Source organism: Enhydra lutris, unplaced genomic scaffold, assembly GCF_002288905.1.
Source record: "Enhydra lutris kenyoni isolate GAN:26980312 unplaced genomic scaffold, ASM228890v2 scaffoldscaffold10, whole genome shotgun sequence".
In the NCBI taxonomy this organism is placed as follows: Eukaryota; Metazoa; Chordata; class Mammalia; order Carnivora; family Mustelidae; genus Enhydra; species Enhydra lutris.
Window position 1 is genome coordinate 4,750,661 of NW_019154094.1, and position 15,458 is coordinate 4,766,118.

The following is a 15,458-nucleotide window of genomic DNA, read 5'->3' on the forward strand; positions in this document are numbered from 1 at the left end:
GTAGTAGAAGGAAAGTGACTAATCTTTGGTCAGTTTCTGCATATTTTTCTTTTGGTAGATACGTTGCCTTTGACTTCCATAAAGAATGTAAAAATATGAGATGGGATCGACTAAGTATTCTCGTGGATCAGGTAGCAGAAATTCAAGATGAACTAAGGTAAGCTATATCATTTCCCCATGGAGGAATATTTTTAAATTCTTAAAAGCAACCCAAAGCCAGGTATTTTCACATTTTTCAAATCAGCTGCCACTTATTTACAAAGCTGTAAATTGAAGTTCATGTACTAGTATTTTTATATTCAGTTGTATTCACTGAGCACTCTGTCGCAGATCTCTGATTTTGTCTCTGTAAGGATGGTGTGTAATGGCTTTTCTGCTTCATAATACAGGTTCAGTTAAGTGTTCTTTTTCATACTAAGCATCTGGCTTGTTTTCTTTCCTCTTCCTACCACAAAAGATTGAGCCGCAGTGAATCACTCTGGGCATATATATTCTTACTTCTGTGAAAATTATTTCCTAAAATAGATTCTTGAGAGTAGGATTAATGGTTCAAAGGGTCTGAATAACTTTATGGTACTTTCCATGCGTGTTTACCATGTTATTTACCATGTTGGCTCCCGGGTTTGTGGTTGCCTCACCACATGTCTTCACTTACTCTAAAGCCAGAAGAAATCATGTTGTTCTGCCTGTGTATAGTTCTATCCCTGGCAACCCACGGGCACTTTTTCGTGTTAGTTGCACAGTAACATAGTAGAGCTTTTTCCCTCGGCATTTCTGTTTTTAGAGATAATATTTTGTACATATTAAGTAGTAGACTATGCAGTTAGTTAAATCTGCTCTTTTCCTACGAGGTTTTGTCCGGAGCAGCTAGTGAAGGGGGACTGACATACTTTGTTACTGGGCTAGAGTGACACCAGCTGGACTTGGGACACTGTCAGAGGAGGGGGCTCCTTTAGTTTGCCCCTTAATTGCTGTCGTGCAAGAGTGTGAGAAAGGAGGACTGACCCCAGGATCTCTCTCCCTCCCCACCCACTGTGTTCCATGGGGACAGTGGAGCTTTACCAATGACCTGCACATGACCTCTCTGGACATTTTTCCTGGGGGTTTTTGGGGAAGTGGAAAGAATCTGGGCTTCAGGGTTTTACACATCTCATTTTGAAATTTGCTGCTTTTTAAAAAAAAAAAAGATTTAGATGTATTAGCACATATGAACAGGAGCAGAGGGAGAGGGACAAGCAGACTCCCCACTGAGCATGGAGCCTGACTTGGGGCTCTGTCTCATGACCCTGAGATCATGACTTGAGCCCAGATCAACGGTCAGGTGCTTAACTGACTGAGCCACCCACAAATCCCCAAAATCTGTGTGCTTCTTATTAGCTGTGTGATCCAGGGGTGAGTTAGTTACCTTCAAACCTTGGTTTCTCCATTTGTAAAGTGGAGATAATATTACTACCTTATAGGCTCAGTGTATAGTTGAAGAAGTAATATTTGTAAAATACCTGGTATATATTTTTGAGGTCCTCATGGGTGCCGGCGCCCCCCTGCACTCATGGCCACAAAAGTACTACACACACCAGCTCCAGACGAACCTCACCAACTCTGCATGACCCTCATCTAGATTTTTAGCCTTGGCATTTTCTTGGGGGCCCTTACTTTTAAGGTCATGATTTTTATTTGGCCCCTGGTAAATCTCTTGTGTTTCCCTGCCCATTCTGATTTTGGGGAGTAATTGCAGTAAAGCTACTGTTACCTGCTGTTCATGGCGTGCTCTGTCCGTGCACTCTGCTGAGCACTTGCGCACGGCGCGTGACCTTATTCCAATCTTGGAGCAGCGCCGCCTCGGGTTTGTGGATGAAAACTTTGGTTCGGAGAGATGAGGGTGATGATTTGTAGTTACCCAGCTGCTAAGTTACCTGAGGAGCTAAGGCCTGGGGCCTCGGCTCTTCCCCACCACAGGGCACTTTGTCCAGTTTTTTAGTTCATAGATTATCTGGGGAAATGTTAAAAATTAACAAAACACAGGAATCGGTGACCATGGTTGGCTCCAGTGCGGACACCTGGGTGGTGAAGGGGAGAAAGGAAACCTGATTTTTCAAATACCCCGTTGAATCTTTTCAACTTCGTAGTATTTGCATATATTACCCATTTTTAGAAAGATTTTAAAAGTGTTCTTAATGCACAATTTCCACCCCTTCCTTGCTTCGGAGACTCTGACTTGAATTTATCTCAAGGCCAAGTGTGTTCATTTCTGGCAAACAGGTCAGGGAATTCTGAAACGGACTGTGTAGGGTCATGCTTCGAGAAATCTTGATACACAGGGCCATGATGAACAGCTGTGGCAGAGGGGGTCCTGCTTCTGGCCTCAGCTCTTCCAACTTCTTTTTGGCTCTCCAGTCATCCCACACCCCTGGGCCACGCGCTTCCCATCCGACCCTTGAATGTGCCGGTTTCCATGATGTTCCGACGGGAGCCGTGACGCGAGAGTTGGTCGTCAGTGCGTCAGACTGACTGTGGTATGAGGGTGTTTATACAAATATGTTGTAGTTATTTTCTAGTGGACGCGGCCGGCATGGTGGTGACGAGCCAGGAGGGCGTGTTCCGCAGCAACTGCATGGACTGTCTGGACAGAACCAATGTGATCCAGAGCCTTCTGGCGCGCCGCTCGCTGCAGGCCCAGCTCCAGGTGCGCGCTCTGTCTCTTCTCAGTCCGCAGTGGAGCCCAAAATGGAAGAAGCTGCGTCCTTAAAAACCTTAACAAGAACCATTACAGGAGCAAAGGACAGAAAACATTCACGGTGCTGCCTACGCTGACCCAGCTTTTGTGTTTTTGTCTTCCCGTCCATAGGTGTGCACATCTCCATACCTGTGGTCAGCGTATGTGTACGCAGTTTGGGGGCTTTTTTTTTTTTTTTTAAGATTTTATGTTTAAGTAATCTCTCCACCCATCGCGGGGCTTGAACTCACGACCCTGAGATCAAGAGCTGCGTGCTCCACCGACTGAGCTAGCCAGACGCCCATTTCCAGAGTGTTTAATTCTGCCTTTTCCTGCAGGATTTTGAGGAGCCATAGTTGTTTTAAGAGTTGCAGTTACTAAGTTGCTACGTTTTTGGCTTGTAAATTGTACTGTAGAGACCAAATCTGCACGTTAGTATTAACGTGAATTCTTCCCTTTGGGTTAAGGGCTAGAAGTGGAATTTACTGCGTTAAAGAGAATACGCTTTCCAAGAGGGTCGTAGCAGTTCCCCCTGACACCAGCGAGCACGATAAGTGAGTCCGTTTCATTGAACTCTGGCCCGCTGAGCTGTTTTTATTTAAAACTTTCTTTCCTGTTAGCACAGAGTAGCACCTCAGGGTGGTTTTTGTGTGCATCTGTTTTATCACTGGCTAGCAGTACTGACCTTCAGGTAAGAAGTTTCCAGCACAACTTTGCTTTACCACCAAGACTGGGCTATTTGAGAAGAGGAGCTATAAATATTTTCTTGTGTTTATCCTTGGAATTAAAAACGTAAAGCCCAGATTTCCAGGTCACATTGGCCTTTATCACGAGGGGCACACAAAATGCACGCCAGGTGGTTTCTTGCCTGAATGGTAACCTTTGTTTATGACAGTTCAGCTTTGTTTAGGATAATTTTGTGACACCAGGAGGGCATTATGGAGGTAGAACACCTCCTTTAAAGTGAAGTGCCCTTAAATCCTAAGCAACGCAGGCCAAATGAGCGCTTTCCCTGCTTGAGCGCGCTCTAGTTCGTGTTGTACCCGTCCTCCTCGTGCTGTGGGACTGACGTCAGGGTATATTTTTTAATAGAAATGACAGTAGCAAAAAACACGCAGAACGGTTTCCAAGCCCGATAAACAAAAGCTTATTGAACCAGGTTCTGTAATCTATACTTAACTCTTCCATGAGCTGAATGTGGTGTTGTAAAATCTGAGCAACCTTCCGAGAGTCTTGGGGCGTCGGTGCCAGCTGGTGGGGGGCCTCCAGCCGTGCCCTCCCCCTGCCAGCTGAGGGTTACCACGAGGGTTCCTGCGCTGTCTGGGGTGGGAGCGTGGCTCTGAGGTAGAGATAGTGAGCTGTCAGCTGAGGTGCAGAGAGACAGTGGGGACTCTGAGGTGGTTGAGGTCCGAGATGAGGACCCAGGCTGGGGCTCCTAATCTGTGCCCTTCGGGGAGTCCACAGGGGGATTCAGCATGTCCAGGAGTCCTCTGAGGTCATGTGCAAGGGGTGCTGTGTTTGTGCAGTTTGTGGGGAGGTGGGTGTGGGCATGTGGCATGAGGCCCCAGGAGGGGTGGGGCTGGGGCTGGGTCTAGGGGAAGCCTGGGGCCAGGAGTGGTAGGGACGCTAGAGGGTGGAGGCAGTGAGAGGTTTGGGGGTGGCCGGGAAGGAGGAGGTGATGGCTGGGGTCCTATTGCCACTCTCCCTTTGGCCCCTCTGTTCCTGTGGGGCTGGGGCACAAGGTGGGCGCAGGGGGAGGAGTCCTCAGGGGAGGCCGTGGTGAGCTGCTGCTCCCCCAGCCCTCCACTGTGTCATAGGCAAGGACTGCGTCTCCCGCCTGCAGCCAGGGACCATGTGGTACCGTGTGGGACCGTCTGCTCTGGTCCTGAATCACGTGCGCTGCGATCGGTTACACTTGCGCGTGGTGTGCTTCTTATTCCAGAGACTAGGAGTTCTGCATGTGGGACAGAAGCTTGAAGAACAAAATGAATTTGAGAAGATTTACAAAAACGGTAGGTAATTTCCTTGATAGAGGCAAAGTTACTCAAATGGTGAATTAAATTAATAGTTTGGATTTAGGAACGCCGGTTGTCGCGTAAATCACTGCCCGTTGACTTTTCCGTGTTTTCACAGCCTGGGCTGACAACGCAAATGCTTGTGCCAAGCAGTACGCGGGCACCGGTGCCTTGAAGACGGACTTCACCAGGCAAGCCGTGCTTTTCTAGTAGCGCTGCAGGTCCACAGGCCTCGAGTCCCATCAGGACGCCCCGGCAACTTTTGGACTGCAGCAGAGCCCCAGTCCCTGGGGCCATGGGTCACAGTGGTCAAGTCAGGCTTGCTGGGAGGGGAGCCCAGGTGCTGGAGGGTTCTAAGCCTCCGTGGGCGGTTATGCCGTGTGGGAGGCGCCCAAGGCCCCGCAACCCCTCCCAGAGCTCGCGGTGCACCCAGGTCACTGTGGTCCCTGGTGGGGCTGAGGCTCTGAACCTCGGGGGAGCAGCTAGGTGATGTCCTTGTGGCTTCCCAGGACTGGACTGGTCAGGGAGAGGGCAAGGCACTGGGGATTTGTTACAGGTGTGGGTCTTTCTCTGCCATAGGGATTCCCTGGGAGCAAACTAGGATTCCTAGTCTCTGCTGTGTTCTGACCACCTAACCTGGGCTGGGTGTTTCTCTTCGCATTTCTTACCTTTGCAGCTGGCCCCCGGTGTTTCTCTCGTTGTGCCTAATAATAGGTAACATTTTAGGAGAAGAATGTGTATTTCTTGGACCCGCTAGAGGTTTCCTTTGTGAGGTGTCTCCTTTATACTTTCAGGGCTGATTTTTAAAATCTTTGTAACTCACTGATCTCCATACCCCATACTTACTGGCCACAAAACCGTGGGAGAATTTAATATATAGATCTGTAACTCAGAATTCACGTCTTTTAACCAGAACCGGGAAGAGAACCCAGCTGGGACTTCTGATGGACGGCTGGAACTCCCTGATACGGTATTACAAGAACAACTTCTCGGACGGCTTTAGGCAGGTGGGTTTGTGTTTGGTGCTCATGTTTGTGCCTCAGGTGGTCCTAACTTTGTATTTTTCTTGAGTAATGGAATTACATCACACTGGAAGTTACTGATTTTCTTACTCTGTTCTAGGATTCCATAGACTTATTTCTTGGGAACTACTCAGTGGATGAATTAGAATCTCATAGTCCTTTAAGTGTTCCACGGGATTTGAAATTCCTGGCTGTAAGAAACCTTTGTTTTTCAAGCTTTTTTTTTTTTTTTTTTTTTTAAGATTAATTGATTTGAGAGAGAGCGTATGTGTGCAAGCGGCTGTGGGGAGGGGCAGAGGGAGAGGAGCGAGAGAGACTCTCAAACAGACCCCCTGCTGATCATGGAGCCCAACTCGGGGCTCGGTCCCACGACCTGAGAAAATGACCTGAGCTGAAATCAAGAGTCGGATGCTTAACCGACTGCACCAAGTAGATGCCCCCGTTTTTCAAGTTTTTAAAAGCATTATGTCTGACGGTGTAGATGGTGCCGACTCCCCTTGATTGAAAACTTTATAATTGTTCTAAATGGACTGTAAAAACTTTGTTTCCCCGAGGAGAAGATGAGGGAAAAGAGTGAAACAACTGTGCGGTGTTTGTTTTCTGCTACACTTCATTGTCTTGCTATGCGAGAACACGTGAGCAAAAGGGAGCCTGGGGAGCGTGGAAGGTTTCTCGTTTCCAGAAGACCCCACTCCCCATTACGATCAGGGGTTGCTGGGGCCCAGTAACATGGAAGGCAGAGTGTGTTTTTGACACTTCTCTCCTTTTTGACTCCTCTGCTCACCAGACTTTGCAGGAGCCCCTCTGAGGTCCCATCCAGCGGACACAGTGTCCCCGAATGGAGCTGGCTGGTGTCCCAGCCTCTCATGTGGGCAGCCCTGCTCACTTAGCCCTCCCGGGTTTGGACCAGAGCCAGGCTTCTTCAGATGTGTCCTAATCAGTCTGAAGACTCAGGCAGCTGTGATTGAACCCCCCCAAATAACGATGTTTTGTTGGGAACAGCTACTGTGTGTATCAGGTTGCAGAAGGGTTTTATTCTTTTTCAAGCGCAGCTGACTTCACGGCCTTCGAGTAGCGTTCTTAAGTGATGGCGTGTCTCTTCATTTTTCTTTCCAGTTGCCTATTATCATGGTTGTTGCCTTCTCCATGTGCATTATCTGTTTGCTGATGGCCGGTAAGTCTGCTCTTCCTTCACAGCCTCACGCTGAGTTCTGAGAATGTGGCACTTCCTTGTACGGAGTCTTGAGATGGCGAGTTCACGGCACTTGCTGTTTCCCTGTTAAATTTCATGAGCAAAGCGAGCAGATGTGATTAGTCCTTAGATGTGACAGGAGGAAGAATATAGGATCACAAATACTGATAATCGTTGTTTTGTTTCTTGTTTTTGTTTGTTTGTTTTTTTAATACTCTTTTTTAAAATAATTTTTAAATTTTTTTATAAACATATAATGTATTATTAGCCCCAGGGGTACAGGTCTGTGAATCGCCAGGTGTACACACTTCACAGCACTCACCATAGCACATACCCTCCCCAATGTCCATAACCCAGCTACCCTCTCCCTATCTCCCTCCCCCTGGCAACCCTCAGTTGTTTTTTGTTTTTTTACCTAACGTTTAAACTTTATGTTTTTTACCTCTCAAGTGATACATAAGAATTACAGAAAATACAGTTAGGCAAGACAGAAGAAAATATTATTCATCATCCTGATTTCTAGAGATAAGCTAACTACTCTTAACATTTTGATGTTTTAATCTTTGTAAGTGTGTCTGATTTTTTTTCACAAGTGAGATACACATTTTTTGTAATGTTTTCACTGAGCAATAAAAGCATTTCCCCATGTTCTTTACTTGTAATGGCTGCATTAAAATCCATTTATGGATATATAGTTTATTTAACCAGCCACCTGTTATTGGACAAATAAATGCTGTTAGTAGAGGAACACACTACTCATCATCAAACTTTAGTAGGTTGAGGGGCGCTTGGGTGGCTCAGTGGGTTAAGCATCTGACTCTTGGTTTCAGCTCAGCTCATGATCTCAGGGTCTTGAGATCAAGCCCCACACCTGGCTCCATGCTGAGCACAGAACCTGGTTAAGATTCTGTCTCACCCCATCTCAAAAAAAAAAAAATTTTTTTTTTTAGTAGATTGATAAGAACTTGTGTTAACAAGGTCTTCACTGTTTTTCTCTCAGTATTTTCCTGTGTTACTAAGCTAATAAGCATTTAGGATAAATGTGTCTATGTTAAGTACTTCCCAGTGCTATGGGCTAGGAGTCTGAGCTGGCTGTATTGTGCACGAGGGGCTGTCTTATCTGAGCCCCACTCATTGGCAGGGCCCCGTTCCCATGCGCCCCTCTCACCATGACCCTTTTTTCTCCCACCTGGACCTTATCCCCTTTTCATCTCCATAGCATTGTGTCCCTTTCTTACAGCACTTTGTCCTCTGACCGCATAAGCACCTGGGGATCTCTTCTTTGGAGGTGGTGTCCCTTTCCGGTGTCCCCGGCATCCCCTGTGTGTAGTTCTCCTTGTGTGTCATGATTTGCATACTCGTTTGTTTTTCCCACTGGATGAGCGACTCTTTGAGGGCAGACACCGTGTCTTTCTCATTGTTTTGTCTCCAGTGTCCAGGATATAGTAAGCCCTCCGCACAGGTTTGCTGAGCTAGGGACCCTTAACCCCACCCCCCAATGCGCACTCTGGAGGGGAAGCTCTCGGAGGCTTCCTGTTGGTCTCTGCAACCCTGCAATCCCCTGGGGATTTAGCATTGTAGACGGTCACCACACGGGGAGGGAGCCGTCCTGCTGTTACTCTAGGGCAGCAGTTCACAAACATTTTCTGTAAAAGGCAAGATAATAATTAGTCTAGATTTCCCAAACTGTATCATCTCTGTTGCCATTGCTTGTTTTTACAACTCTTTAAAAATGTAAAAACCATTCTTAGCTCTGAGTACAAAACAGACTGAGGGGTCCTAGAGCACAGGCAGAGCTGCGTGGCCTAACTTCGGGTCCTGGGTCCGGTTCCGGGGCAGGAAGGAGGAGGACAGGGCCAGCCAGCACCTGCCGCCACAATTTCTCTGACACCCACGATCATCGCTCCCTCGACTCCCTGACTTCTTTAAAACACTGCCTAGCGGATGCCGTTTTCTGAGAGCCTGTGTCCTGTTGAATTCATTTCGTTACTTTGATCTGTTCTGTATTTTCTTGACTTCCCTTTGGAGCCTCTAGAGAGGCAGGCAAGTCAAAAGACAGACAGCTCAGCCTGAACAGAGGGGGATAGTTCCTTTGGGGATGGTCCCCGGTTGGGCTTGTGAGGAACTGCCTTTCTTTTTTGTCCGAGAAGAATTTTAAAACTCAAAGGTATGAACATTAGTGCTCACATAACTTTGTATTTTTTTTTAAAGATTTTATTTATTTATTTGAGGAGAGAGAGAGTGAGAGCAAGCTTGAGGAGGGAGAGGGTCAGAGGGAGAGGCAGGCTCCCCAGTAAGCAGGGAGTCTGATGCGGGACTCGATCCTGGGACTCCGGGATCATGACCTGAGCCGAAGTCAGTCACTCAACCAACTGAGCCACCCAGGCGCCCCGTATGTGTTTTTAAGTACAAAGAGATTGATGCAACATCTTATGTCAGTTCATTGCCATGAAATGATGAGCCCTGTGGTGTTTAGATAGGATAGTGTCTGAGTAGTCTGTACTTCGGGTTTTTAGAGAATGGGGGATGAGGGTAGCGTGAACTCTGACAGCTGATGAAGAAGGAGCCTGGAGCCTGTTCTCCCCTGGCGCGTGCCCCCACCCTCTCCTGCTCCGTGGGGCTCCCCATCTGTGGCCTGTTGCAGGAGAAAAGCAGCACTCGGTTCGACTCGGCAAGGAGAAGGGCAAAGTAGATCTTTTCCCCTGGCTGCTAACCTTCCTGAACTCTAGATGTTGCAAAAATGCCTATCAGGAGTGTTGTGTGCAATAGATCATTAAAATCTGTTACTGAGTTTTATTTTATACACTTTCATACAGAGCTTTTCTGAAGCGTGTGTTTTGTGAAGTTAGTTTTTGTGTAGGCATTTTGATTGTGGCGAATGTATTACTGATAGCCTCTTGTAATAGGAAGGTACCTGATCTTAAAGTAAATGACCTTTTGTGTGATACCACACAGTTTAGTCAGGTGGCTCTCATGTTGTGGTCTCTGGGCCAGTGGCCTTGACATGATCTGAGAACTTGTTAGAAATTCAGATTCTTGGCCCACCCCCCCGCCCCCATCCTGCCAAATCAGAATCTCTGGGCTGGCCCAGCAGCTGATGTCTTACCGAGCTCTGGAAAGGATTCTGAAGCCGGCCAGAGTTCAAGATCCAGTCGTTCAAACCTTAATTGAGAGGTGGTTGTATTTTTCCTGTAGATGTGCTGATCAACTTTGATGTGGTCAAGATGAAACTTTAAATTGTAATGTTTAAACACTAGACTTTAATGTTGCTAAGCTGCTGAAAACTGGATCTGGGATCCCATTTATTCGTTAGAGACAGAGAAAGCGTGTGCACGCCGGCACGCTCGAGTGGGGGGAGGGGCAGAGGGAGAGGGAGAAGCAGACTCCCTGCTGAACGGGGAGCCCGAGATCATGACCTGAGCCAAAGGCAGATGCTCGACCATTTGAGCCACCTGGGCGCCCTTCAATAAAATGATTTTGATTTACCAACTCTTTGTTTTTTTAAAAAATTTTTTCCTATTTTTTATTTTAAAAGGTTATTTATTTATTTGAGAGAGAGGGAGTGTGAGAGAGTGCACAAGCAGGGGGAGTGGGAGAGGGAGAATCAGGCTCCCCACCGAGCAGGGAGCCTGAAGTGGGGTTCGATCCCAGGACCCTGGGATCATGGCCTGAGCTAAAGGCAGACACTCAACTGAGCCACTCAGGTGCCCCAGTTCTTTGTTTTTTTATATCAACAGGTGACACTTGGACAGAAACACTGGCCTACGTGCTCTTCTGGGGAGTTGCAAGTATTGGAACATTTTTCATTATTCTTTATAACGGCAAGGATTTTGTCGATGCTCCCAGATTGGTCCAGAAAGAAAAGATGGACTGAATTTGTGTCTGTGGAAAGCGGCTTGGCTTGGAAGATTCCATTATGCAGAACTGGAGTCTTTACTGACCCGCTTTCCACGTGGGCCCAAGGTCTTTCGAAAGCCTTTCTCCAGAAGCTTGCCCTGGGCTCCGTTTGAGGGGAGGACCTACAATCGGCCCAAAGTTCCTGCCTTGACCATCTCTTCACTACTGGGACGGCTCTAGTTATAATTGGAAGCTCTTCTGTAATTAAAAGGTAACCTGAATCCAGCCCCTGGAGCGGAAGGAATCTGTTCTTTGTCGATTTAATCAACTCTTGCAGAATAAGTAATATATTTAAGAGATCTAGCTTCTTTCCGTATTTAAAATGGTAAAATTATTTTTCTAGCTCAGTTTCCTTATTGTCACTGTAAAGGCAGTTCCTGATTGCAAGCAGACTTCCCCACACATCTTTGAACTTAAAAGGTGAATAATGAGCTAATGCACCTCTGTTCACACAGCGTGAGTCTCTCGCAGACGTCAGGTAGTTAGCCGGGGAAGCCCGTGACCTCCTGGTCGGGCGGAGGGGAGCCGGGCCTGGCGTTCCAGTGGAGTTTCGGTTGGGCCGCTCTGTGAGTCCAGCTTGAACTGGAGTGTAAAGAAGAGGAAGTTCCGATAGACTTTATCTTTTTTAAAAGGTGTAAATGAAATCAAAGAATGTAAAGTCTGTGTCTTACGCTAAAGGTCCAAAGCCACCTCTGTTTAAGGATTTACCCCAACGTGGAGAAGCCCCTCGGTGGGCCACCTCCTCCCTCCCGGCTGTGTTGCTCCCCCTGGGCCCGTTCATCGAGCCGAGTGAGCCTCCGGGAGACTCTTGGCGGGACGTGGTGTCGCGCTTGGAGGCAGCAGCCGCTTTCCACGCATGGCACCATCAGCCCTTCTCACTCTGGAAAGGTTTGTGTCAATAAGTGTGTCTGAAATTTCGTGCTTCCACATAGTTGGAGTTCTCCAAATCAAGGACCAACTTCAATGTTAATTTATGTGCAAAAACAAGCCTGAAAAATACGCTTTAGAAGCTGCGCGTAGTTCTGATTCTAAGTTGGACTGTATATTCAAACTGTAATTATGAGGTTTAAATATTAGAAAAGTGTGTAGGGTAGTATTCTTGCCACTGTTTTAAAATCGTTCGATTAAATCCTGCTACAATATTTGTGTTGTGCTGGAAAATATGTACAGTTTTTTTTCAATAGTAAGGAAGACCTTCTGTGGTCCTTCAGTATCTCTCAAAGCGCCTTTATTTCAACATGACTTTTTATTTCCCAACATTATCTTTTATAAACATTAATAAGAGTCGTTGCTTCTAGAAACTCTAAAGGAGGTAATAGCTGGAAGCCCTCTGTAGCTTAAAATCATTCATGAAAACTCCCAGGAGGGAAGTGATCAGAGCTACCTATTCTTAACATGTAAATAAGCATAATTTGTTCCAAAGATGAAATGTTTGAAACTCGGTTCATGTCTACTGTAATATAGTAAGTCAAGTGCCCCTGGGCATCTCCCATGAAGAACTGACTTCCACAACCACAGCAAAGACCCACTGAGAGCCGCCCCGCCTGTGTGGCTCGTGTGGCTGCTCCACAGTGGGGGGACCATGCCGGTGTGTAGCGCCTAAAAGTGTCCGTATCCAGGGCCCTGCCGTGATTTTATTTCTAAATTCATGTACTGTAATCCTTAAGTGAAAATAAATGTCATACTCTTTTCTAACCACTGTTGGTATCACTCCTATACTTTGTCTTAAAAGGGAGGTTCTTTTTTTATTTTACAACTTTTTAAAAAAGATTTTATTTGAGAGAGAGCGAGAGAACACATGCAGGGGCAGCAGCAGAGGGAGAGGGAGAAGCAGGCTCCCCGCTGAGCAGGGAGCCCGATGTGGGGCTCGATCCCAGGACCCTGAGATCATGACCTGAACCCAAGGCAGATGCTTAACGGACTGAACCACCCAGGCGCCCCTGTATTTTAGAATTTTAGAACTCACACAAAGCAGTGCATGCAGGGGCTTTATAGAAAAGTAGACAGTGTAAGGAAGCAAGAAAATTCATACCTTCTGAAACCTGCTTTCCAGTTATCACTTGAGAAGTCGTGTCTGTGTGTATAAGTAATTTTTAGTTAAAGATAAAACCAGCGAATTATTTAGTAAAGTACTTTTCCATAAAAAGATATCCCCTGCACCCTGCCCCGCCAAGTTAATTTGTTTCTCAAAATGATAACAGGTCTCACCAGCGCAGAGCGACAGTCTTGCCTATTAGAAACTGATCTCTCGGGCCACAGTAATGTGTCCCCGACAGGTGGGAATGCACCTCGGAGACCCCCTGCCCACGTGGGCAGTGAGATGAAAGGCCTTGGAGGTGGGCTGTGGGGTCCTCTGTCCCTGCCGCGAGCCGAGCCAAGCCGCCTCCAGCTATGTCGTGCCTGTCCCTGGCGTCGGCTCTCTGGGCTCCAGCAGCTGCCTCTCCTGCCCAGGCTACTGAAGGGAGCCGCCCCAGCAGCTTCCTGCGAAGGGTTTTTCAGGAATTCTCTCCCACGCACCCACCCCTGTGACCGTCTGTCCTTCCTCTGGTACACTAATTGGTATATGTGCTGGCTCATCTCTAGCTCCTTGCTTCCTGGGGCGAAGAGAAAGGTCAGTGATGCTCTCATCGCCTGTTTACATCCAGTACAAGTGAGACATGACTCCGTGTGCGATCCGCGGTGACTGCGCTCTTACTTGCCACTCCAGAATGACCAACTTTGTCCTGTTGAGGATTCTGGGACTAGGAGTAGGGGGGCGCCGGTCCCCAGAGTCATGTGACCCAGATTCCTTGGTTCTAACGGTCTGGGCTGTACTTGTGGGGTCAGTTTGGAATGGAATTGGAGGTGTGCCAGGGGTGGCATGGGGGGAAGCAGCTTAAACAAACCAAGGTCTTGGGGTTTTATCGTCCAAGAGTCCCAATGTCAGAAGAAAGTAGCCCAATAAAGACGTGTTATGATAAGCTTTTGGAATGCCCTGTCCATTGCCCATGGGCTCCCTAGCACAGCTGCTTGGCTTATAGAAGCCAGCAAGACCTAAGTGCCAGTCTTTCCCGTAACCGAATCTCAGAAACGTCGTCAGGTCTGCTGTTCTCCGTGGGTTCGAAACCAGTCCCTGGGTCCAGCTCATGCAGGGGTGGGGCATGAGTGCTACGAGGTGGGCGTCCCTGGGGCCGTGTTAGGAGGCCTGCCCCTGCAGCCAGGGAGGAGCAAGACGCTGGGCTGGTGCCCCAGAGATTTCGGTGGCCTCCTGTCAGGTGGTACAGCTTAGACCAGGACTGACGAGTTCTGGTAACCAGACTCTGCGTGGCACATTAGCCCCCAGAACGGCACAGAACAGCGATACCATTTGTTTTGCTCCCCAAACCCTGCAGTCTGGGCTGGGCCTGGCAGGCATCGCTCATCTCTGCTGCACTGGGCATGGGCTGTGTGGCTCCGAGCCTGGGGCCCTCCGTCACCAGCAGCTTGTGCTCACCGGGGAGGGGGCCGGGGGCAGGGGAGAAGGGAGAGGGAGGAGGAGGAGACAGACACTGCGGTGTGCAGGGACCTCCCCCAGCGCTACCTATAGCTCTGGGCTCCCTTCCCTCTGTGGGAGGAGCGCTGGGGGAAGAAGGCGTCTCGCTGGACAAGTCCAGTACCTCTGCTCAGTCTAAAGTTTCGTGGCTTCCCTCCTGTGCTGTTGGGGCCCGTAGCAGAATGGGGTCAAGGAGACCCTGCCCCTGGGGAGACCCATGTTCTTCCCAGGGCCACCCCTGCGTCCTCCCGGAGAGCTTTCCACTGGCTTTGCTTGCTCTTGCTGCATTTCCTCGCCTTACTAGTCGAGTCCATCTGTGTATCGTTGTGTGCGCACTCGGCGTGATGCTTCTAGGACTCCTCCGCTCGGTGGTCCCAGCTGTCGTCCCCTCCTGCCAGCTTGTTTATAGTGAATGAATTTATGACCGTCTCTGTGTCCATTCGGATTTAATAGATCACATGTTCCTTTTTATCCGGTCCGGTCTGATGCTAATGGACATTTCGGTGGTTTCTGGTTGGTAACTCTTGCACTCGGTCCAGCTGTGCACCTTCTCCACGCCTCCTGGCTCCCGTGGGAGTGTGTCTCTCCCTGCTGTCTCCCCAGTAGGAGAACGAGGAACCAGAAACACAAGAATAACACGAAATCATTTTCTAAATGGACTCGTGCCATTTCCGTGCCGAGTGGTTCCATGTGACTATCAGCGCTCGGTATGCCAGACTTCCTGATTTTTTTCATCTAGCAGGTACGGATGAGATACTGATCGCATTCTGGCATTTCTCCAATCCCAGATGACCCTGAGCATCTTTTTGTCATTCCTTCTTTGGTCATTGGTGTTCCTGTTTTGTGCCTTGTTGACGTCTTTTGCCGGTTTCTGTTAGATTGTCCTTCTTGATTTGTTGTGAACTTCTTTATATTCTAGAGTTGTTTGTTGGTTATATGTGCTATATAAATCTTCTCCTACAGATCACACAGGGCAAGGTGCCCACGTTAAATCCTCAGTGGGGTTCTGTTGCTCTTTGAAGAAAAATCTTCAGCCCCTTGCCTGGCCCACAAGGCCTGACTGACTCGAGCCTGCCTACTCCTCCAAGCCCACCTCCGAGCACTCTCC

General features: G+C 48.2%; 1 protein-coding gene across 1 annotated transcript in view; it reads left to right on the forward strand.

Annotated features, from left to right (window-relative positions):
• LOC111143885 (SAC1 like phosphatidylinositide phosphatase) overlaps window positions 1-12,534 on the forward strand; it is a 61,305-nt gene extending 48,771 nt beyond the window's left edge. Inside the window, exons 13-20 of the mRNA XM_022497913.1 lie at window positions 59-157; window positions 2,545-2,683; window positions 4,656-4,725; window positions 4,847-4,919; window positions 5,642-5,735; window positions 5,851-5,943; window positions 6,867-6,924; window positions 10,680-12,534. Of these exons, the coding sequence (XP_022353621.1) occupies window positions 59-157; window positions 2,545-2,683; window positions 4,656-4,725; window positions 4,847-4,919; window positions 5,642-5,735; window positions 5,851-5,943; window positions 6,867-6,924; window positions 10,680-10,816 (763 nt within the window). The 3' untranslated portion in view covers window positions 10,817-12,534. The remainder of the gene's footprint in view (window positions 1-58; window positions 158-2,544; window positions 2,684-4,655; window positions 4,726-4,846; window positions 4,920-5,641; window positions 5,736-5,850; window positions 5,944-6,866; window positions 6,925-10,679) is intronic.
• Window positions 12,535-15,458: the final 2,924 nt, after the last annotated feature.